At 42.5% G+C, this 24,222-nt stretch overlaps 1 protein-coding gene and 1 long non-coding RNA gene across 2 annotated transcripts in view; both read left to right on the top strand.

Moving 5' to 3' along the window:
• Positions 1-2,894: 2,894 nt before the first annotated feature.
• Positions 2,895-15,196, top strand: LOC308680496. The gene is made up of 4 exons (XR_014028921.1): positions 2,895-2,927; positions 3,247-3,331; positions 3,403-3,517; positions 14,502-15,196. It is a non-coding gene; the product is annotated as an uncharacterized lncRNA (long non-coding RNA).
• A 384-nt stretch (positions 15,197-15,580) lies between these two features.
• Positions 15,581-24,222, top strand: part of antxr1a (ANTXR cell adhesion molecule 1a) — a 65,930-nt gene continuing 57,288 nt past the window's right edge. Inside the window, exon 1 of the mRNA XM_081348252.1 lies at positions 15,581-16,114. Within this exon, the coding sequence (XP_081204378.1) occupies positions 15,972-16,114 (143 nt within the window). The 5' untranslated portion in view covers positions 15,581-15,971. The remainder of the gene's footprint in view (positions 16,115-24,222) is intronic.

Below are 24,222 nucleotides of genomic sequence, written 5' to 3'. Positions count from 1 at the left end.
CCGCACTACGAATGTTAAGTAGTGTTAAACGGTCATACACCAATGTAGCGTTGCAATTTAAAACTAAATGAGACATATATAAAAGCATAGCAAGTGCGTGAGATAACAACTGGGAAGACCACAGACGGCATGCCACAGACATCGGCACCATCTTCAAATCATACATCTAGATGTCTCTAACTGGCAGATGGCACAATTCTGCCTCTAACACCTAGATCAATATCCAGAAACATTTGTTCATTAAATATTTTTAATTTGGAGTGTTTTCTGCTTGACTGTATGTGACGTGTGTCGATATTCAGCAGCCGGAAAATCTCATAAAGATAATCTGCGGGAAGAGGACCATTTACATCCAAATGATATTTAATTTACACAGAACAAAACAGATTTTAAAACGGATTAATCTGTCATTTTCAGTCAAATTTATTCAAAATGAAGTGTTTGTGTGCCTGCTATTATGCGATTAACTTTAATCATGCCCAAAAGATATCTGTTTTAAAGGAGTAGGTGAGTTATTCACTCCTTGATTTACTTAATAAAAGCCTACTTTGAGATTCTGTTGTCATCTCGGGATGCTAGTCCCGAGGTAAATAGAGTTCGTAAGCTCCAGTTTGGTGGACCAGAGGTGGTTGATCATTTTAAATATTTGGGTGTGTACCTCGATAACAGACTGGATTGGAAACGCAACTCTGAGGCCATCTTCAAGAAGGGCCAGAGCAGACTCTATTTCTTGAGGAAGCTCAAGTCTTTTAATGTATGCAACAAGATGTTGTATATGTTTTATCAGTCTGTCGTCGAAAATGCAATATTCTTTGCAGTCATCTGCTGGGGCAGCTGCATCAGAGGCAGTGACAGTAAGAGACTAAATAAACTAATAAAGAAGGCTGGCTCTGTGCTGGTGTTTGCTCTGGAACCTATGGAGTTGGTTGTGGAGGAAAAGATGTTGAAGAAACTATTTAACATCATGGACAACACATCACATCCGCTGCACAACTTGGTGGTTGGGCAGAAGAGTGTTTTCAGCTGGAGACTACGGCAACTCTGCTGTAGCAAGGACCGGTACAGAAAGTCATTCCTACCCACTGCAATAACAATATATAACAGATCTTCTCTGGGTAGATAAGAGATTATGGACATTAATGACAGAATAGAGAATAAAACATGAATATATGGTATATGATATTTAAACTGCACATCTTGTGTAACTATTTTATTTTATTTATTTATTATTATTCTTAAGGATTTTTATACAGTATAGGTCAATGTATGTTATGTAATATGTCTGGTATGTATTGTAATTTGCTGCTGTGACATCACAATTTCCCCTTGGGGATTATTAAAGTCTTTCTATTCTATTCTATTCTATTGTATCCAGCCTCTCATGGAGACTTCAGATGCCCCAACACCCGTGAAGAGACGACTCGACGCCAGTGATGGTATGCCCTAAATTAATACATGATTAACTAACTTTATTTTTATATGTACATTTCTCAAAATGCACTTTCTGTAAAGCTGCTTTGAAACAATATGTATTGTGAAAAAAGCTATACAAATAAATTTGAATTGAAATGTGTTTTTAGTGCATTATTTTCAACATTTATTGCTAGGCCTGCAAAAATAGAAGTTAGCAGCTTGCTGCTGCTCTATACAGAAACTAATACCTCCATCCTTCTTGGGCACTAGCACTACTGGAGCCTGCCTATGGGGATGTAGTATACCTTTATTCAGCATGGTCAATGAAGTTTTGCTTATTGACTGGAATAAGCAGTGTACAGTGTATGTTGACTGAGGGTGGTTGGTCATAGCAAGAAAAAGGGTGAAAGGTTTCCTTTTCAATGTGTCCGATTCAACGTTTTTCAAAAAATGCTTACTGCACCTTTAATTGATATACAGAGATTTTATTAAGGTAGCATAGCTATTCATTGTTGTGACATTACAAAGCCACTGAATATTTTTTAGAGTGTAATACTGTAATATTATTACAATTTTAAATAACTGCTTTTTGTTTTAATATATTTAAAAATTTCATTTATTCCTGTGATCAAAGCTGAATTTTCAGCAGCCATTTCTCCAGTCTTCAGTATCAATCTTTCAGAAATCATTCTAATATGCTGATTTGGTGCTCAAAATACATTTCTGAAAGTTAATTTATTTGAAATAGAAATCTTATTTATTTTCTTAATTTTTAAGAAAAATTAAGTATTATTGAAAAAAAAAAAAAAAAATGAATAAAAACTTACTGACCCAACATTTTTTTGAACAGTAGTGTATATTGGGAACACTGTAATGCTGCTGAGCTGTTGTTTGTTTCAAACAGGACTTTATTTGGCAGATAAGTCTGTTTTTCTACTCGAGAATAATGAGTACATCTTTTCAATAAAACATGGCGATTAGCTATTTGCTATTTGTGTAAAGTTTCCTTAATGCAATAGCAATATGAAAGATATCTTTGTGAACATGTCATAATTTACTGTAATTAAAAATGATTATTACCAAAGCATAAAAATTAGTACTTATTTATATTAATAATAATAATGTAATGAAACAATTCCCTGGTTTCACAGACAATGCTTAAACTAGTCCCAGACTAAAATGCATGTTTGAGTTGTTTTAACTGAAAGCAACTTGCACTGACAATCTTAAAATATGTCAGTGGCAATGTTTTGTCTCAAGATGCACACCAGTAATGCCTTTTTTTATGGCACTTTTATAAAAGCTATTTAAATGCCCTAATTGAACTAAGGCCTAATCCTGGGTTAATCTAACCCATCTATGAAACCAGGCCTATATGTATTTGTATCAGTTTTTCAAAATAATTTGTGAAATGAATCATTAACATATTGCTCCACCCTCCTCTGTTCACTTAAATACATGCAGCCATAGTGATTTTGGTCTCATATAATCGGATCGCTGTCTGAAGAAACATGGTAAACTCCCATTATAATATTGCTTATGTTTATAGTTTAATAAATAGATTTTAGGATTTTCAATAGATATTTTTCACAATTAATTACAGGATTCATTAAATGTGTCAGTTGCATGTGATATTTTATACTTTTTTATACCTGTCGATGATAAATTTCACCATACAATTCCTAAATTACTTAACTTTTGTAAAGCAAACATGCTTTTATTATACTTTGTTGTAAAATTAAATTCAACCCAATCCTGCAGCTTCAGTTAAAACTATTAAAAGTTTAACATTGGATCAATTGCTTTATTTGCTTGTGTTTGTTGACTGTGAAGAGGTCTGTGGTTTTGGGTTTGTTTCTGTGCACTGTCCTTCCTCTGGTCAATGCTCAATGCTTCAACATGGAACACAAAACACCAGGTACACATAAACTTTCCTTTGCTTTTAATGCATAACTAAAGAGTATGACACAATTCTCTTATCCTTTATAGTTAAGTTTTGCCAGGACTCAACAGATAAGACATGGCATCCTATTGGATCCACTTGGAGAAACAGTAAATGTATGGACTGTGATTGTTCTGCTAAATCCATGAGTTGCTGTAATCAGTAAGTATATTAAATTTAGTAACTAGTGACATTACCTATTGATTTCCTCCATCAGTACAACAGAATTGAGTTACTAAGGCCCTGTCCACACGAACACGGGTATTTTCAAAACCAGTTAGGCAGTTCGTCCACACGCAAACGCAGTATTCGGTCACTGAAACCAAACTTTTTTGAAAACTCCTGCCAGGGTGAAGATTATTAGAAATTCTGGTTGCAGTGTTGTCATGTAGACGGTGAAACCGGAGATTTTGGCTTGTGACATTGGAGTGTGTGCAATCTCCTTTGTTTGACGTCAGATTGTGCGCCGCTATCTCCTTTGTTTACATGAGGCGAGTCTGTGCTAACAGGGCTTATAACATGTACTGCATACAAATACATGCACAGTTCTCCCATTATATTGTGGAACAGAGGCTTCAGAATGCAATACTATGCAGGTCTCTGCTTATGGCAACATGTTGTTAACTACCCGAACCAGTAATAACCTTTTTTTCTGGCTTCTGATTGGCCAACATGGCTTTACGGTTAGGGTTATATCGCCATCTGTTGGTTTTGCATGCTCTTGACAGCGCTTCATAACTTGTTTTTGTGTTTTCATGTAGACAGAGATTTTTTTTAAACTGTGCTTGAGTGGACATGTTTTTTTTTTTTTTACGAAGGTTTATAAAAATACCCATGTACGTGTGGACTAGGACTAAAGTAAATGAGACCATTTTAGAAAGCTTGAAGCTTGTTTTTATAAAAAAGCACTTATAACAAATTTGTTAAAATTGTGTATTACTTTAGCTGTAAAGTTCATGGTTCAGTTTACGGATGATTTTGAGTTTTAGGTGTTACATTGTCATGGCAAGAAATATATATTTTTTTAATCCATGTGCAGAAATTTTATTGAAAAACACTTTAAGACCCAAAGCCACAGTGGGGGATCACTGTTGCCCTCTATTATAAAAGCATTAGGTTAACTAATTCATTTTGGTTCCCTTTTGAGGAAACGTTGCGTCTGTTGCTGACACTATGGGAATGCCTTCAGTGTGTGTCACACGTGTCTGAAGCACGTGTGTAATCACGTCAATTCTATTGCCAGAGGAAATCATGACGTCTCTCAACGCGCTGGCATGCCACCTCCTGAGCTTTCTGTTTCTTCCTAATCTCCATGACGATTTGTCGCCTCGCATAGTCACTGGTTCACCATTGAATTATTCTAATGTGCAAGGGCTACGCAAGCACAGATATATGAAGATGCCTCAAATAGAAGAGCTTGTGAGCTACCTCTCACCTAGTGTGGCATCTTTCGCTGAAAGCTCCAATCTTGCCACCCAAGCCGTGTCAGACCACCTTGCGGCTGGTGGGCAAGGCCTACGCAGCGGTGGGTAAGGCTGGTGCAGCCCTAAACACCATGGCACTGTTGCAGGCATACTAGGCCAACCTTCTCAAAGACCTGGGGCCTCATTTATAACCGTTGCGTACGCACAAAACAGGCCTTGAAAGAGGCGTACGCCACTTCCGACGCATAAGTTGTGATTTATAAAAACAAACTTGACGGGAAAATTTGCGCACCTGCTCGCAAACTCTGACCCATGCATACAAACGTTTTGGAGATGGAGCAGTTTGGCAAAACCGATGGTGAGCTGGAGTTAAGTGTCTTTTTGGTCACTTTTAGACAGAAAATTAAGAAAATTAAACATATACAGAAAGATAATACAAATATACTTTTACTCACCAAGCCTATCACTTGAAGCAAATATCCATCCCATCTTAAATGTCCGCGCCAGCGAGCGCGTTGGCCGTTTAGTGAAACTGACGCAAATACCAGTTTAAATAAATAAAATAATGATTTAAACTATGTTTTACTTCTGATATAAACATTTAGATTAAATATGCCATTCAAATAAATGGAGTTAAACACTTAAACATGAAATCATTACTGAGAAGTTACAACATTTTTTATATTCAAATTCAATCAATAGAAATATTTGTTGTGGATGCAATGTTTTTGAACACTTTTCCTGTGGCGTGCTGTGTTTTAATGTTTTAACCACAGAGATAATTGCTTATCATGATAATACCAGATTGTCTGAGAAAATAGTTTCGTGTAAATAATGCCCAAGGCCTATCTTGCTTCAATTAAAAATACAATTCGGCCAGTTGGAAAGGACGGTGACCGGGAGGGGACATGTTCGGTTCTCTTATTTTTGTCGTGGCCACAACATATAAACTCGTGGGAACGTGATATTAAGTCGTGGGAACGTCATAATATCTCGTGGGAACATCATATTAAGTCGTGGCCATGAGATCATTTTGTTGAGGTAACGACATCATGTCGTGGCCACGCGATGCAAAGTCGTAGCCTCGAGATCATATGTTGAGGGAACGATATATTTTTCTCGTGGCCACGACTTCACATTTTGAGAGAACGACATCTATTTGTCGTGGCCACGAGTTGAGGGAGCCACAGCGGCCAATACTGTAACCATACCATAGCATAGACTGGGCTACAGCAGAGATGGAGATGACAGAAGAAATAACATTTTACTTTAAATTAGGAATGTCATATAGCCTAAAGATATAGTGCGGTCTTTGGCATTCTTAAATTGGATGGGCTTTTTTGTCGCAGTTTTGCACTGGCATGAAGTTGGTTTGACGTTGGACGTTCGATAGTCGCATATTTAGGGACCGTCTCAAAATTACATGCGAAGTTGGCATAAATGTTTCTAACTTCAATATATTTGAAGACAATGATTTACAGTCATAAAACCAACTGTACATTGTTCACCCAGGTCTCATGTATGATGCACACCTTTTAGTTCTCTTACGAGAGTCCTCTCGTACTGCGTTTTATCAAAACGCTACGGGAAAAGTCTCTTTTCACAAAACACTGAAGCAAAAAATTATCCTTTAATTTTCATATATGTAAAACGCGTTGCGGCAGCAGCAGACAGCTATGGCGAGACGGCTTGCTCGCTCATTGGCTGCTCTGCGGCAACTGCTTAAGCCTATCGAGCGAGGCCTGAGATGACATCAGGCCAATGAGGGCGCTTCGCGCCCTCCTCGCCACTTCCCGCCGAAACGGGCGTGGCTTACCTCTATAAAAGGAGCTCGAGAAGGCTGACTCACTTGATTTTAATCTCTTCAGCGAAGCGCACGCATCGCTGGATCACGGAAGCAGCGTCGTTTGAAGCAAGCACCTCAGCGGGACGAGCCCTCGAAGCCGCTGGCCAACGCCGCCTTCTATAGCCGTACCTGCTGCGCTTTCCGACGCCTATATCCTTTTACTACTATTGCTTTTCTGTGTGTGTGTGTGTGTTCGCTGCAACACTCACCCCTAAAAGAGCTGCGTCTTTTTAAAGATGCCTTCCTGCGGCTCGTGCCGAGCCCCACTCACCGAGGGAGACAAGCACGTCATCTGTGTTTCCTGCCTGGGTGAGGACCATGCAGCGCTCGCGCTCGCTGACGGCGGCTGCCCTCACTGCGAGCTTTTGCCGATGGTGACTCTGAGGACTCGCCTGGCATCCTTCTCCAAGCCTGCATTCACCGCCGCGATGCCGCGCCGTAAGAAGCGCCGCTCGCAGCGGGTCCCGGAACCCGCTCCAGCCCGACCAAGCTCGCCGGTTCGCCCGCCAGCTTCACCGGCCTCTCTCGAATCACTTCCTGATGCTCAGCGCCCGCAGTCTGCCGCCGCTTCATCAGAGGAAGTCGGTTCAGAGGCCGCGTCGGGGGAGAAGGATTCCTGCTCTCTGCTAGCTTCAGGCAGCGAGGATTGGGCGAGCTCTGAGGATCTCGCGCCTCCTGCCCGCAAGCCCTCAACGAGAGCCAACATCGAGACGGAGCTCATGCGAGTACTCGCGCTGGCCGCGGCGAGCCTCGGCCTCGAGTGGTCTGCACCGGAGCCCCCCTCTCGAACCCGGCTGGATGGTAGCTTCCTCCCTGGTGAGCGCACTTCTCCGGAATCTAAGCCCGCTCCTTTTCTTCCTGAGTTACATGAAGAAGTTGCGAAGAATTGGAACGCGCCCTACTCTGCGCGGACGCGCTCATCTGTGTCACCTGCATTTTCCTCTCTGGATAATGCCAAAGACCGAGGCTACCTCTCTCTTCCGCCGGTGGAACAGGCGATAGCGACCCACCTTTGCCCGCCCTCTGCTGGACGGCGGACTAAACCGGTGTTCCCTTCTAAAGCCTGCTGCATGACGTCGACGCTGCTCGCGCGAATCTTCTCCGCCGCTGGGCAGGCCGCGTCATCGCTACACACCATGGCTACGCTGCAGATTTACCAGGGTGATCTCCTCCGTAAGCTGGACGAGAAGGGACCTGACGCTATCTGCATCGCGGATTTAAGGAGCGCTTCAGATCTCACGCTCCGAGCTACTAAAGCCGCCGCACAAGCCATGGGACGGTGTATGGCTTCCACCACTGTCGCTGAGAGGCACTTATGGCTGACGCTCACGGAGATGGCCGATTCCGAGCGCACTGCGTTTCTCGATGCCCCGCTGTCTTCCACCGGCCTTTTTGGTTCTTCTCTCTCCGAGTTCGTGGAGAGATTTACCGAGGCCCAGAAAGCGTCTCAAGCCTTCAAGCACTTCCTGCCGAAGCGCTCCGGTTCTGCAGCGGTTCGTGACAAACGGACTCCGCGGAGCTCTCAGCCTCAGCCCCCGCCTTCGGCCGCCTCTTCGCAGCAGCCACAACAGCGCAGCTCGAGGCCCCGTTCTCGGTCCAGCGCCCGGCGCCCCTCTTCGCGCGGGCCGCGATCGAGGATTGTGGTAAAACTGGAAGTGCCGAAGAAGTCCTAGCAAGCCTAGGAAAGCGCAGGTGTGTGAGTCCCGTTGCGGCCGGCCTCTCACCCAAGCGCCCCGCTGTTTCAGTCCCAAGATCTGCGACTGTTCCAGCGTTTTCTGCAGAGAGCAAGTCCGCACTGCTGCCCGCTTGCCTGCACACAAAAGCCGTTCTCACGGCTACTTAGAGAAATCTCAAAAAGAGTGTATTTTCTGGTGTCCCGGCCACGGCCGATGGTGCTATAAATGTAGTCTCGATGCCCACTCCTCAGTGCCCATCACTACACATAAGCACAGCCCTACACTTAGGGCCCGCGCACATAAAATCGACTCAGGTCGGTTGCGCTTCCAGCATAGTGAGAGTGCCCACTTCCCAGTGCCCACGAACACTATGTCTAACACATCACAGGCTCTCTGTAAAAACGAGAACTGTGAGCGCGCGCTCTGCTCAGGCAGACGCCGCGCCCAATGCAGTAAATGTGCCCGCTCCCAGCCCACATCTACTCGCTCACACGGGTCCTATGAGACTTTCTCAGTCCTCCCTCACTCAGCTAAGCACTGTAGTAAGGTCGAGGACGAGCGTTTCGCCCGCTGTATTGAGCGCGCGCCCCGCCTCAAATGCCACAGGCATAACGCCTATGTTTGTATCCCCCGAAGCGCCTCTGTCGCACGGCGATCAGAGCGCGCTCCGTATCCAGCCCCAAGCCAGGCATGCAGAAGCATGGGCAGCGCTCCCAGGGGTTTCGGACTGGGTGCTAGGCATTATAAAGAGAGGCTTCTCGCTACAGTTTTGTCGACGCCCTCCCCGCTTCATAGCGCGCGTCGAAACTACGGTTTCGTTGGAAGTAGCTCACCTACTTCGAGCCGAAATATCAAAACTGATAAGCAAAGGGGCGATAGAGCGCGTTCCCCCAGCTCTAAGCGAAGGGGGACTATACAGCAGATACTTTCTAGTCCCCAAAAAGGACGGCGGTATCAGACCCATACTGGATCTAAGACGGCTGAACAGAGTATTAGTGAAACGCAGTTTCAAAATGCTCACAACCAGCAAAATTCTCGCGCATGTTCGCCGAGAAGACTGGTTCATGTCGATAGATCTGAAGGACGCGTATTTTCAAATACAGATAGCGTCACACCACAGGCGATACTTGAGATTCGCCTTCGAGGGTCAGACATACCAGTATACAGACCTGCCATTCGGCTTGTCCCTAGCACCTCGTACATTTACGAAATGCATGGACGCAGCGCTCGCTCCTCTCAGACTCAGAGGCATGCGAGTGCTGAACTATTTGGACGACTGGTTGATCCTAGCTCAATCACGATCACAGCTCGTGGAGCACAGAACCATTTTACTCGATCACCTCGAGAATCTTGGTATCACAGTCAACTGGACAAAGAGTTCATTGAACCCCAGTCAAACGATTTTGTTTCTGGGCGTCGTTCTGGACTCACAGTCTATGACAGCGCGGCTGTCACCACAGCGCGTGTTGATCATTCAGCGCGCGGCGAGGTCTTTCCGCCGCGACGCTGTCACCCCGCTCAGGAAGTTTCAAAAGATGCTGGGTCTCATGGCTTCAGCATCGTCAGTTCTCCGGCTGGGCTTGCTCCGCATGCGCCCGCTGCAGTTCTGGTTGAAAGCGCGGGTACCGCGCGGAGCGTGGACGACCGGTCGATTACGCCTCAAGGTCGATCAGAGCTGTGTTTCAGCCCTGGCACCTTGGACGGCGGACGACTGGTACCAATCAGGTGTAAGCCTGGGGACTTCCTCGAGAGTGAGGATGGTGTCGACAGACGCATCCACCTCGGGATGGGGAGCTCTGCTCGAGGGCAGACCGTTCTTCGGCCTGTGGTCGGAACGAGAAAGGCTCCAACACATAAACTGCCTAGAAATGCTGGCAGTGCACAACGCGATGGCGCGTTTTTGTCCCCACATCAAGGACGAACACGTCATAGTCCGTTCGGACAACATGGCTGTGGTGTCCTACATAAATCGCCAGGGCGGTCTGAAATCCATATCCCTGTACAGGCTGGCGAAACGCCTCCTATTATGGGCTCAGCACAACTTACGCTCGCTGAGAGCAGTGCATGTACCTGGGCTTCAGAATGTGGGCCCAGACAGACTGTCCAGGAACAATGTTCCCCCGGGCGAATGGTCTCTACACCCACAAACAGTCCGGCTGTTGTGGGAGAGATTCGGCAGAGCGGAGGTGGACCTTTTCGCGTCCCGCGAAAACGCGCACTGCCCCGCGAAAACGCGCACTGCCCCGCGTTCTTTTCAAAGACCGACAGCGCGTTGTCCCGAAGGTGGCCGCGCTGCCCGTTATATGCTTTTCCCCCCGTCTCCCTCCTGCCACAGGTGTTGGAACGGGTCAGGAAAACGAAATGCCCAGTCCTGCTTGTAGCTCCGTTCTGGGAGAACCAGATATGGTTCCCAGTTCTGATGCAGTTGGCAGATATCGCTCCATGGCCACTGCCGTTGAGGAGAGATCTCCTCTCGCAGGCCGGGGGCTCGATTTGGCACCCACACCCGGAACTGTGGTCCCTTCATGTGTGGGCGCTCAACGGATACCCGTTGGTCTCGCAGAGGGAGTCGTGAATACCATCACTCAGGCTAGAGCGCCGTCGACTCGGCGGCTTTATGCTTCGAAGTGGTCGGTTTTCTCCGGCTGGTGTACAGCTCGGAGCATTTCACCCCTCGAATGTGAGGTAACGGAGGTTCTCTCCTTCCTACAAGAGCTGTTGGATAAGGGCAGATCCCCTTCCACGCTCAAAGTGTATGTGGCGGCTATTTCAGCGTTCTTTGGTTCAACGCTGGGTCAGTCGTTGGGAAGGAATGATTTAGTCACCCGCTTCCTCAGGGGAGCTAGGAGACTGAATCCGCCCAGACCTCCTTCAGTCCCTTTGTGGGACCTTTCTACGGTCCTGGCGGCCATGAAAGGTCCCCCTTTCGAGCCTATCCAGTCTATTAGCCTCAAACATTTGTCTTTCAAAACAGTGTTTTTGATGGCTCTTGCTTCAGTGAAGCGCATAGGCGACCTGCACGCGCTCTCTGTGAGCCCGGCGTGCTTGGAGTTTGGTCCTAATGACTCTAAAGTCATACTCAAACCTAAGCACGGCTATGTGCCGAAATCCCTCAACACGCCTTTTCGGGCTCAGGTCATTTCCCTGGCTGCCCTGCCGGCATCGAGTGAGGAAGGGGACTCGAGTTTTCTTTGCCCTGTTAGGGCTTTAAGAGCTTATATGTCCCGCTCTGCTGTCTTCAGACAGACAGAGCAGCTCTTTGTATCGTTCAGCGGACGTTCCAAAGGAATGGCTGTTTCGAAACAAAGTCTATCCAGATGGATAGTTGACGCCATAGCGCTGGCTTATACTGCCAAGGGCATTCCATGCCCGTTGGGAGTCAGAGCGCACTCTACGAGAAGCGTTGCTTCTTCGTGGGCTTGGTCCAGCGGGATTTCCCTACAGGATATATGTACGGCGGCAGGCTGGGCCTCGCCGTCTACATTTATCAGGTTTTATAACCTAGAGGTTCCCGCCTTGCAGGCTAAGCTTTTGTCGGTGTAATCTGTTCAGCCGTCTAGTCAGACCGCTGAAACTCATGCGCAATGCGCTACCGACTATCTTGGGCAGAACTGTGTAAGACCCACATTTTCCGCATTAGTTCAGGTTCCCTACCCTGTCTATGTGATGTTATACTTGCGTCTGTGGACATGTCTATTCTACGACGCTACAGTTTAGGGAATTAAGGCTCCCACCCTTATTCCCTGACTCTGTGTGAGTCAATCTGGTGATTATGCACTGTATGCCTGAAATAGCTTCCGGTGATCAGTGTTTTTATCCCAGCACGCACGGCGTTTTGCAAGGGGTTCCCGTAGCGTTTTGATAAAACGCAGTACGAGAGGACTCTCGTAAGAGAACGTACTCGGTTACTAACGTAACCTTGGTTCTCTCTAGAAGAGGGAACGAGTACTGCGTTCTCTGCCGTGCGTACGGTTCACTCTGGTTCGCTTCGGCGATCAAAATCAAGTGAGTCAGCCTTCTCGAGCTTCTTTTATAGAGGTAAGCCACGCCCGTTTCGGCGGGAAGTGGCGAGGAGGGTGCGAAGCGCCCTCGTTGGCCTGATGTCATCTCAGGCCTCGCTCGATAGGCTTAAGCAGTTGCCGCAGAGCAGCCAATGAGCGAGCAAGCCGTCTCGCCATAGCTGTCTGCTGCTGCCGCAACGCGTTTTACATATATGAAAATTAAAGGATAATTTTTTGCTTCAGTGTTTCGTGAAAAGAGACTTTTCCCGTAGCGTTTTGATAAAACGCAGTACTCGTTCCCTCTTCTAGAGAGAACCGAGGTTACGTTAGTAACCGAGTACGATTTTTGACAAGGTGTTTCTAACACCTAGATGAACAATGTACAGTTGGTTTTATCACTGTAAGTCATTGTCTTCAAATGCTATTGAGCTTTAAATATTGTCATATTTTGTATATGATCCCACACAGTAGTGAAATACATAGCATTATTTGCATATGATTTAGCAGTTTATTGTCATAAATATAAAAAATCTAAAAGGTGTGCATCATACTTGACACCTAGATGAACAATGTACAGTTGGTTTTATGACTGTAAGTCACTGTCTTCAAATGCTATTGAGCTTTAAATATTGTCATATTTTGTATATGATCCCACACAGTAGTGAAATACATAGCATTATTTGCATATGATTTAGCAGTTTACTGTCATAAATATCACAAATATTAAAGGTGTGCATCATACATGAGACCTATATGAACAATGTACAGTTGGTTTTATGACTGTAAGTCATTGTCTTCAAATGCTTTTGAAGTTAGAAACGTTTATGCCAATGTCGCATGTAATTTTGAGAAGGTACCTAAATATGGGTGCGACAAAAAATGCGCTTCATGTGTCTTTCACTTATAACGTACCCATGTCTTAATGCCAAAGACCGCACTATATCTTTATATGACATTCCTAATTTAAAGTAAAATGTTATTTCTTCTGTCATCTCCATCTCTGCTGTAGCCCAGTCTATGCTATGGTACGGTTACAGTATTGGCCGCTGTGGCTCCCTCAACTCGTGGCCACGACAAATAGATGTCGTTCTCTCAAAATATGAAGTCGTGGCCACGAGAAAAATGTATCGTTCCCTCAACATATGATCTCGAGGCTACGACTTTGCATCGCGTGGCCACGACATGATGTCGTTACCTCAACAAAATGATCTCGTGGCCACGACTTAATATGACGTTCCCACGAGATATTATGACGTTCCCACGACTTAATATCACGTTCCCACGAGTTTATATGTTGTGGCCACGACAAAAATAAGTGAACCGAACATGTCCCCTCCCGGTCACCGTAGGAAAGAGTAAGAAAAACTTTCTCTGAAATGTATTTTATACACTATTTGATTTATGTATTCAAAAACAAGGCAAGGATAGGCAAATACATGATTTTTATTAATGTAATGTGTCTTGTACCGTTAAACGTTATCACGTGGATGAATAATCATATGCAAATGATATGCAGATGAGGATCTGCATAGTAAAACTAGGCGTTGTAAGCTCCATATATGGTTATTTCGGGGAGGAGACGCATGTGCGCACAATCTTCCGCTGACTGGGATTTACAAAGTGAATTCTGTGCAGGTTCTGGCGTACGAACGGTTTTATAAGTCTCAATATTTTTTTTACGTACGCCTTTTTTGGCTTTCGGGCGCACGTACACTTTTAGTAAGGTTCCTACGCACAGTTTTATAAATGAGACCCCTGGATCAGGTGAGGGATTGGCACCTGAAGCAGTCCTGGAACTCTGTGTCACGAAGAAGATGGCCCATGCAATCACCATATCCAGGGTCCATCTGCCCCCGTAGCTCCCTCTTTCCTGCTACCTGAGACTAATGGCCGTGGCTGATGCTATGTCTACAGCTTTCCTTGCTACCTCTGTTCCCATGGGTTCTAGAAGTTCTATTAGAAGGGACATTGAGTAGAGGTGAGTGGTCTTGCCTCTGATATCTGTGCTGCAGACACCAGAGCATGCTAAAGCCGTTCCCATAGCATCAGCAACTGACACAACGTCTTGTTCCCTTTCCAGGGAACCGGGTTACATGCGTAATCCAGAGACATTTTAACATAACACACATACATTTTGTGGCACAGTGTTGTACTAATATGATACATAATAATTTCTTTTATTTTGTTTAATTTCTGTAGAATGGCGAGGCCCACTGGTTATGCTGACAAGTGCACAGTGGAGTACGATTACACTACATGCACATTTGAAGTTTTTGAGAAAGTTCCATGTGCTCATGGTGCTGTTGGTAAATGACGGCCATGAATTAGGGAAAGAAATCAATCATCATTTTTCAGTTTTATCTGCTGATTTAAAGTGCAATTACAGAAATGTCCAAATGAACATGAAATTTGTATTACCGGTCAAAGGTTTGGAATATTTTAGATTTAATGTTTTTGAAAGAAGTCTCTTGCTCACGAAGTGCATCTATATAAAATGTATAATAATTGAGGATTAAATCCGCATGTTTGAATGATTTCTGAAGGATCGTGTGACACTGAAGACTGGAGTAAGGATGCTGAAAATTTAGCTTTGCCTTCAAAGTAATAGATTTCATTTAAAAATATATTCAGATAGAAAACAGTAATTTTAAATTGAAATAATATTTCACAATATTGCTGTTTTCACTGTATTTTGGGCTGGTAGTGTAAGTTAACATGATTTGAGGTATTTAGGCAACCTTATTAACTGCATTTAACAATAAAACTGTAACTGAAATTAAAGGCGTACAGACACAGAAATTTAAATAATGAATGATATAAATTAAAAGATGTAAATTCTAGTTTACATTTTTAAATGTACACCTGTGTTTATATAAATAAAGCTGAATCAATACAATGTGTTTGTTAGCATTCTTTTTTTTTTTTTTTTTTTTTTTACAGCAGCACAGACCAGTCGGCCTACTATTTTGACACTTTTTCAACTCCATGCCTAAACTGTTAAGGGTTTAAATTTGGTGGATAATATGGTTAATGTAATGCGCTCAATGAACATCAACATTTTCACTAACATTTCTTACCACTAGATGGCAAAATAACAACCTTAATCACGCCTTGGCTTTCTTTATTGCTTTAAAAAAAAGGATGGAAAGTTGTTTTGGAGTCAAGGGGCTGAGAGAGACAATGATTTTGCACTGTCTGGCAAAATAACGCTCACACACACACGCACGCACGCACGCACGCACGCACGCACGCACGCACGCACACACACACACACACACACACACACACAAATTCTCAAACATAAACACACAACCACACTCCCTCCCTCACTCCATCAATCTAGCAGCAACTGGGGCAGCGAGCAGAAGTGTGTCAGACTTTTGGGTACATGTACACATTTACATGTGTGCATTTGGGCTCTAGAAACTTTTTTCTATCCAGAGACATTTTCTTATTTTTTCTGTAAAACATTCACACTGCCACCACAGGACCCTAGAAGAACAAAGAAGACAAATTCAGTCTTTTGGAGAATGCTTTCTCCAAATTAGGTCTCCACATAAGGATTACGGATTGTTAAGGACCCTGTGAAACCTTATTTTTCGCTCATGGTCACTTTTATATTTTTCCAGTAGTCCTGACATTTCCTTGACTCAAACAGTGCCTTACAACATGTGCAGACTTTGGAGGATAGCAGTTTTGCTCTGTGTCAAATTGGTGGGCACTGCGAATGGAAATACAGGACTTGTGCCGGAAAGAGGGACTGCAGCTTCCTCCTGCTATGGGGGTTTTGACCTCTATTTTGTTCTTGACAAGTAAGTTATCCTGTTATTTACCACATCTCCTTACCATGCATGGTTAAGCATGACAACACTCCATAAATGCGGTGTTGGCGTCTGCATACCATTTAAGACTTACGATGAGTGAACCGATTAACCTGACAGTGGAATACATATAAATTTTAAATGCACATGTAGAATAAGGCTTATTTAAATGCAATGCATATCTTCAAGCTCTTCAGGTTCTGTTACAGTGAGGAATGCTAAATTAAGTGATGCTTTCATGTTGTAACCCATTGTTTTAATGGAAACTACTCCAAGAGTCACGTCCGTCTCTTTAGGATACTTTGAAGATCATTTTAACTGACTGACTGAACTTCATTACATTAGATGCAAAATAAGTGGCATCTGCTGACAAATGCTGCACATTCTTTTCTGAGAAATACTTCACTTTTCCTCATAATTTTTGCTAAGTGACTTTTATTAAAGTCAGTTCTCCTCAAGTTCACACAGGTGTCCTATCAGAGGATCCACAGATGTAGATCATCAATATTATCCACTAACGTTCAGCAACAGCAAAGTGCCAAAATAGCCTATATTTTGTCTTCACTATATCTATTGTTTTATACTTATTATATTGTTGATTTTTTTTTGTGAAATATTTTGCTTTATTTTTATATTTTATAAGTTAGTGCAGAATGGCATTGATAAGAGTTAATGAGAGAGAGAGAGAGAGAGAGAGAGAGAGAGAGAGAGAGAGAGAGAGAGAGAGAGAGAGAGAGAGAGAGAGAGAGAGAGAGAGAGAGAGAGAGAGAGAGAGAGAGAGAGAGAGAATGATGATAAAGATAATTGTTTTCCTCTGTAACATATGTCTCATCTAACATGAGGTGAGAAAATTGCATGTTTGGGGTCAATGCGGACACATTGGCTGGATGCAAGTAGTGCCCTCTGAGGGCAGTTTACAAATATGCAGCTCTGAGCCAAAAGCCTGCAAGGGAATGATAGATTAAACAGCTGGTTTAAGAGGCTATTTGCCATATTAGTTCCACATAGGCAGTTGAATAGAAAAGTAATGTTCTTTTATGCATTTTGACTACAAATTAAGGTTGTTTTAGTTTTGTTTGAATGTATGCATGGCAAACCACAAGCTATCTTGACCTAATTTTGGCATGTATTGTGGCGAAAGCCCTAGGACCTATAAGAACACATGGAAAATCAATTACATACGGCTCTGAACTCAATCATCATGTTTGCCTGCGTGCTGTACACAATATAAATACACACACATGGACATACATTAGATTGGATGTGGGTCACAGTTTCCAACTATTTTGATTCTACCAGTCTAAACTTTGGCTCTACTTGGCAACTTTTCCCCAGAGTGTTATGTTCATGTTCGACGAATGTGTTTTAAGTAAAAAATAACACAGCTGTGTTTCCTAATACGTGTAAATCATTCGTCATGGATAGCCTGGCAGTTCAGCTGTGAATGTGATGTATTTGTTGGACAGATTCATATTGTTTTACAGTGACATACAGCTGTATCTCAACTCATTTCCCCTTTACACCACTGCCTTGGATCCTGTGTGTAAATCGAATTGTGTCGGATCTAATTCATTTTCGCTTCGTTCGTTTACTTTTTTCTATTCAGAAATAACATTTTCATGAATATAACAATGTTTATTGATGATTATGGCATTGCATATTGGTGCAAAGAACATGTCGTCATTTTCAGCACCCAATGGCCAAGACGCTCACTCTGTCTTTCATCATCTACAAGACTTGTGAAGTCAAAATATTATTGTTCTATTACAGACACAAAATTAATTCTAGAAATGCTATGAGAGAATAAGTTAATGAATGCAATGATGACAGAACATGCCACCAAAGCAAACAGCTAATTTACATTCATTTCAGGATTTGATTTGCTATGTATACTTTCACTTTAATAACAGCAGCACTCAAGGTGACTTAAAAGAAAAACGGATGTTCTTCAGAATGATTTGAAATGTGCATCTTGTGCTTCATTTGAATCAAGGACATCTGTAACTAATTTATTTAACATCATAACTTTTCTTTGAAATAAATTGTTCAAAATTTCTAAACGTTTCTATTTATTTCATAATAATGTTAATAACACCCCCCTTTTATTATGGCATTAAAGGTAGGGTAGGCATTAGCAATCTGAGTGGCTAACATTAGCAAGCTAGCTTTGAAAGCATGCTCTCAAAAGCCACGCCTCCTACAAAACACATGAACGCAGTCTGCAAAGTGTAATGAGAGATGGCGTTAAATTACCACATAACATTCCAATCGTAATGAACGTAAACAACTTACAGAGCTCTAGTTGCACCACCTGACTGCTGCAGATTCATTCGTCTGCGTGAGGAGGTATGGAAAATGCTGACAGGCAGGTAGGACATTCTATTGGAGCGAATGCAATTGATTGGACGAAAATATTTGGTCCTGTGACTTCCACAGAAGATATTTCTTTAATATATAGACCACTCCTGTTGATTGCTATCAGGATGTGTAGAGTTTTTAACAGTAGCCTATAACAAAAAGTGTTTATAAAAAAAAGATTGCACAAAATTCAGTGTAAAGATGCAATTACACATAAAAGCCAGACTAAATCATGCATGATCTGACCCACTTCAGCCCCAGTATCAAAATAGACAGTTGTAATTTGATTGTAAATACATGTAGCCTACTGTATGCCACCTCTGAGCAGCATTAAATGGTCGATGTAAAGACACCTGTGGCACTTTTGTAGTATAAATTTGGCAAGATACAATCAAATCTGACTATTGCAATAGTTTCAGCATTATTTTGTAAATCAGATTCATGTATTTTAAATATACATTACAAACACAACTTGTCATTATCAGTCATGCGGTGTTACAGTCTATTTATAATGCAATGGAATTAATTTAGCATATAAAACATGAGCCTTGAAGCTATCATGGGACAATGCCTACCATTAAGTTCTGGTTATGTTTACACGGGTTAATTTATCAACACAAATCAATCAGCTTTGCCTTGTATCTGAGTTATGGGAAAGTCAGGGTTTGGTTGTTCTACTTATGGGCCATCTCTGTGGCTCCACTTTATAGCTGTGGGCTTGATGGTTTGGCTCCTGTGCTCAGGAGGGTCTGTGAAGGACATTTACTGTTCTCCTCCTTTCATTCAGCTCAATCACTTCTGCAGAGAGTGCAACAAGAGAACAGTTTAGAAGCAGTGTTGGGAATAAAGGCGCATGTGTTATGAAACTAATAATATAACTCATAACACTAATGAGTAGGAAGGACTGTTATTGTCTTTGGAATAGTTCTGGAACTTCTGGTCAGTCACATCATTCTTTCAACTAAATATTTGTCCACTGTCCCAAATTTTCAGCATACCGGTCCTTTTTTGTGTCTCCACGGACAAGTTATTATAACTAATTGATACCGTTTTGGTACATGTGACACCTGTGAACTCTGACCTGTGAATTGGATCATTGAGGGTCACCAGCAAAGGCATTGGTTAATAAAGTGAGATTAAATGCATAAAGTAGGCTGTATTGGTGTAATTTAATATATTTAATAATTGCAGGTTTGTGTTATATACTGAATTTGCATTTTATTGTTTTATTCATTTTGCAGAATACTGAATCTGTTTTTGTGCAAGTAAATGCCTGCTCACATTTAGTCTAGATAGAACTACAATAACCATCATTCACACAGCACACACACAACGCCTCTGCACTTACTCCTGATTTTTCTCAACATGAATGAAAATGGGTCAGTCGATAAGTGTCATTCGGTAAGTGGGAAAACAGTAAATTGTGTTACTTATTTAAAGATATCTTGTTGTAAATTTAAAAGTAATGCATTACTTTACTAGTTACTTGAAAAAAGTAATCTGATTACGTAACTTGCGTTACTTGATTTGCGTTACCCTCACAACTGGCCATGACACAACAAAAGTATTTCTTGTGTTTGTGACAATTATATTGCAAACAATTATAAAATAATAGAATAAAATGGCATTCAATTTGAAAATAGGTGACGTGATGCAAAAATTAAGGTATCATTATATAAACTTAATGTTTAATGTTAAAGTTTGGTTTTACGTTTGATAGCTCCATGCTATGCTCGTTGGAAGCAGGACTTGCCTCTATATTGGAACTGACGTCAAATGACGCGTCTCGCTGATGTTGGGGTTGATAGATCTACCTCGAGTTCTCAGGTCGGATGTCCGACTTTGAGCGGCGTTCCAGATGTTATTTCCTAGTAGAGGGTTGAGTGATCTGGAACGCAAAATTCTTCGCACAAGCTTGCTTTTGTAAAGAAAAGTTTAGTAAACATCCGAGCTTCCTCGCGAGAAATGTTTCTGCAATCCATTTTTAATCTTCACTCGACTGTCAAAGTTGGGTGAGTGTTTAGCAGGGGGCACCCTAGATCATTTCCAAAAAAAGATGCACCTACACTCTTTACACTTCAGATTTTACATGTCTCATATGACAAAGTACCAAAATGTACCACAGTTTTACCATGGTGTTTTGGACATGATCCAGAGGACCATTTTTGTAAGAGGTATTATATTCATTATGTAATTGTATGTAATGTGTGTTTTTCTTTGATTTAGTGCATTTGTGTGATGCCAAAGCTCTATATATCTTCAGAGACATGATCATGAAGTGAATAATCATTATTCTGGCCGTGGACTGAATTTTGTCATAAGCTGATTATTATTATTATGGTAGGCATTGTCCCATAATTATTAGTTACTCTAGTAATAATATTATACTTTTACTTTCTCATGCAAAGAATGCATTTTACGTTAAAGCTACACTGTGTAATTTTTTAAGTTGATTCTTAGCAAAAAACACTTGGGACATACCTGGAAATTCAAGCTTCGCCTTTCGCGTTTTTACACTCAGTGGCACCGTGACGAATGCAAGGGGGAGATTACTCACGACTGCCGGCAGATTTGAAATAATACGGCCACCGTAGGAGTTAAAACGCCCTCGGAATGGGAGGGGCTAGAAAGTAATATTCAGTTGGTAGTCATAAACAATTTCACCGCTAGATGGGAGAAAATCCTACACAGTGTAGCTTTAATAAAAGACACATTAATTTATGTTTAATATCAGTATTGTAGATTAGGAGTTTATGACTGTATGAATACTTTTAACTCTTATGTATCCTATAATAGGCATGATTAATACCATGCCATAGATATTTATAAACATTTAATGTACTTTTTTGATACTTCAGTATTTTTTTATATAATTTACTTTAGTATTTTAATATTCTAATAAAATTAAGGATCTTTTTAATTAGCTACTTTAACATTATTTGAGTCAGTTTATGGTGTTTTTAATTAAACAAGTATTGGATACTTTATGATTTTTTGTGACTGGCTGCCTATACATTATCCATGGCTTACTTTTGCAGTAAGACCTTTAATACTTCTATTACAGTTTATGACCAAGAATTAATCTAATGATATCTGAGCACATTTACTGATTTTGAAATAATATTCTATGTTTTCTTTTCTAGTTATCTGGCTCTGAACACCAAATTATTCTTGAGCAAAGGTTAAACATAATACAAAACATAATTTACCTAATGGTTGCTAGGCTAACTGCTATTGTTTTGAGCCAATAGAAGTGAATTGTCCTCGTTGACCTGTTCTAGGACTGAAATAAAAGCTCAGAGATGTGGTTTGGGGTGGGTTTTGCGCTCTCATCCATTCCCAGAGATTATCTAAACCTTTGTGTTAGGGAGGAACTGAATAATGTGACAATCCAGTCCAATTTCAGTGAAAATGAATAGGCAATATTGGGCCGCTGTAGAAGGCTAGTTCATTAGGAGTTATAGCTATTTAAATAAATCCTTCTCTTTTACACACTCACACACACATACCATTTGCCTCTTGTTAAACCATTTCACCATCAGCTCCAGATGTTCCGAACCCTGCCTGCTTTGGCTGCTTTAGAGCCCTGGATCCCACTAACAATGGAAAAATAATGAGAGAGGGATAAAGACAAGCATAGAGGAGAGCGAGAGGAGGACAGAGGCAGTGCCTAATATCTCACATCATTTCACTGCAATTAATAATTCTAAACATATACAGTAATGAGGTACAGTAGTTGGAGTTGCACCTTTAAAGGGATAGTTCAACCAAAAATGAAAATTTTGTCATCATTTACTCACCCTTCTGTTGCTCCAAACTTGTATGAGTTTCTTTCAACACAAAAGAAGATATTTTGAATAATGTTGGTAACCAAACATCTCGGTCACATATGGTAACCCTCGTTCCCTGAAGAAGGGAACGGGGACGCCACATCGAGACAGACGAATAGGAATCTCACTAGAGAGGCCAATCTACTTCGAGTGAAACTAAAACAAGCCAATACACATGGGCGTGCAGTAGGGCTGAACGATATGGACAAAATTTCATATCTCGATTTTCATGCCAGATATCTCGATATCGATACAATACGATATGACTACGTAAGTACTAAAAAAACAATACATTTAGAGTTTGTAAAATACACACTGATTTCTATGGAAGAGGTAATAATCCTTTCCATTATAACTCGACACGTTTTATTCATATCAGATACACATTGTGTAAGTAACTTCAATGTTTACTCTATTCTATTCCCAGTTCACCAGCCACTTACTTTTCAGTATTTCGGGAGAAGTGGATGAATTCACGTGTTGTAAACATAGAGGTTGTAAATCCAACAGATCCGATTCTCTGAACTGCGTCTGCGGCACAAACTAACACGGCGGCGCCCATCGCGCATACAGCTCAACTAACGCGATCGTTATAAAGGTGTTTAAACAACAATATACTTCCCCTTGCATGTATTTGACAATCGGAATATCAGATATTTCATGCCATAGCTAACACATTTGTGAATATTCTGAATAAAAAAGGAAAAATGACATAAAAGCAGATCATCATTCATTCAGCGCTGTTGCTGCTGCGGTGTGTCACGTGACAAGCAATGACGCGTCACCATGGAAACGCCGCCCTCCCTCTCACAATATAGTTCCCACGTCCCTGGTAGTGTGCGCGCGCTGGCTTTAGCGGTGCATTCAAGGGCACTCGTAAAACTGATGTTTGTTGTGACTGCCAGAGTTGTATGCAGGGCGAGCGCGGAGAGGGAAAATCTATATCGTCTATATCGTTGCTTTTTTCGATATTAATATCTTGAAAGTTCATATCTCGATATAGATACGATAACGATATATCGTTCAGCCCTAGCGTGCAGTCATTTGCATCAGCTGTTTAGCCTCGCAGCGCGAGTATATAATGAGCAGAATTTGCGATTGCACTTCAGTTTTTTGCTGAGGAGCCAAGCCTGAAAAGCTGGCCGCACCGGCAGGCAGCAGCATATGTGGCGACGGGACGTGGCGTCTCCGTTCCCTCCTTTAGGGAACGAGGGTTACCATATGTCACCGAGACGTTCCTCCTCAGTCGGTCAGTCGACGCCACATCGAGACAGTGACGCTATTGGATAACTCTGGGAAAGCGTGTCCTTTCCTTTCTGGAAGGAGAACGCTGCGGAAGCCACTTCTTCAAAGAGTTGTGTGGGAAATACATATGGACTAGCCTGAAGGTTGTACTACATATGAATAGTGGGTGACTTAGCCCAAGGGAAAGACACGGGCTTCCGTTAAGAGCAGCCGTGGAGAATATACACATATGGAATCCCCGTGGGGTCACACATATGGGACCCAGCCTAGATTCGGCTCTCAAGGAATCAGCAGATAAAGGCCTGGCTCCAGACGCTCTGTCATGTCCGGGCCGAGGGTGTTGGAGGTTTTTCACTCTGGAGCAATAAGGGTGCACAGTAGGGTGCAGCAAGCCGACAGAGTCGGGCCTCTCAGTGCTTCTAACCGTTTAGGGTGAGAACACGGGAGGCGACCGGCTCTACACGTAGGCTATAGTATCTAGCGAACGTGTTAGGTGTTGCCTAGCCCGCAGCTCTACAGATATCTGTTAGCGAGGAGCCACATGCCAATGCCCAGGAGGATGCAACGCCTCTCGTGGAGTGTGCATGCAACCTGAGCGGGCAGGGCACGCCTTGTGCTTGGTAAGCCAAGGCGATGGCATCCACTTTCCAGTGGGCCATATTTTGC

The sequence above is a fragment of the Scardinius erythrophthalmus genome (assembly GCF_964197995.2).
Source record: "Scardinius erythrophthalmus genome assembly, chromosome: 20".
Lineage (NCBI taxonomy): Eukaryota > Metazoa > Chordata > Actinopteri > Cypriniformes > Leuciscidae > Scardinius > Scardinius erythrophthalmus.
Note: the sequence above shows the minus strand (reverse complement) of the source record. Positions and strands in the feature narration are given on the sequence as shown.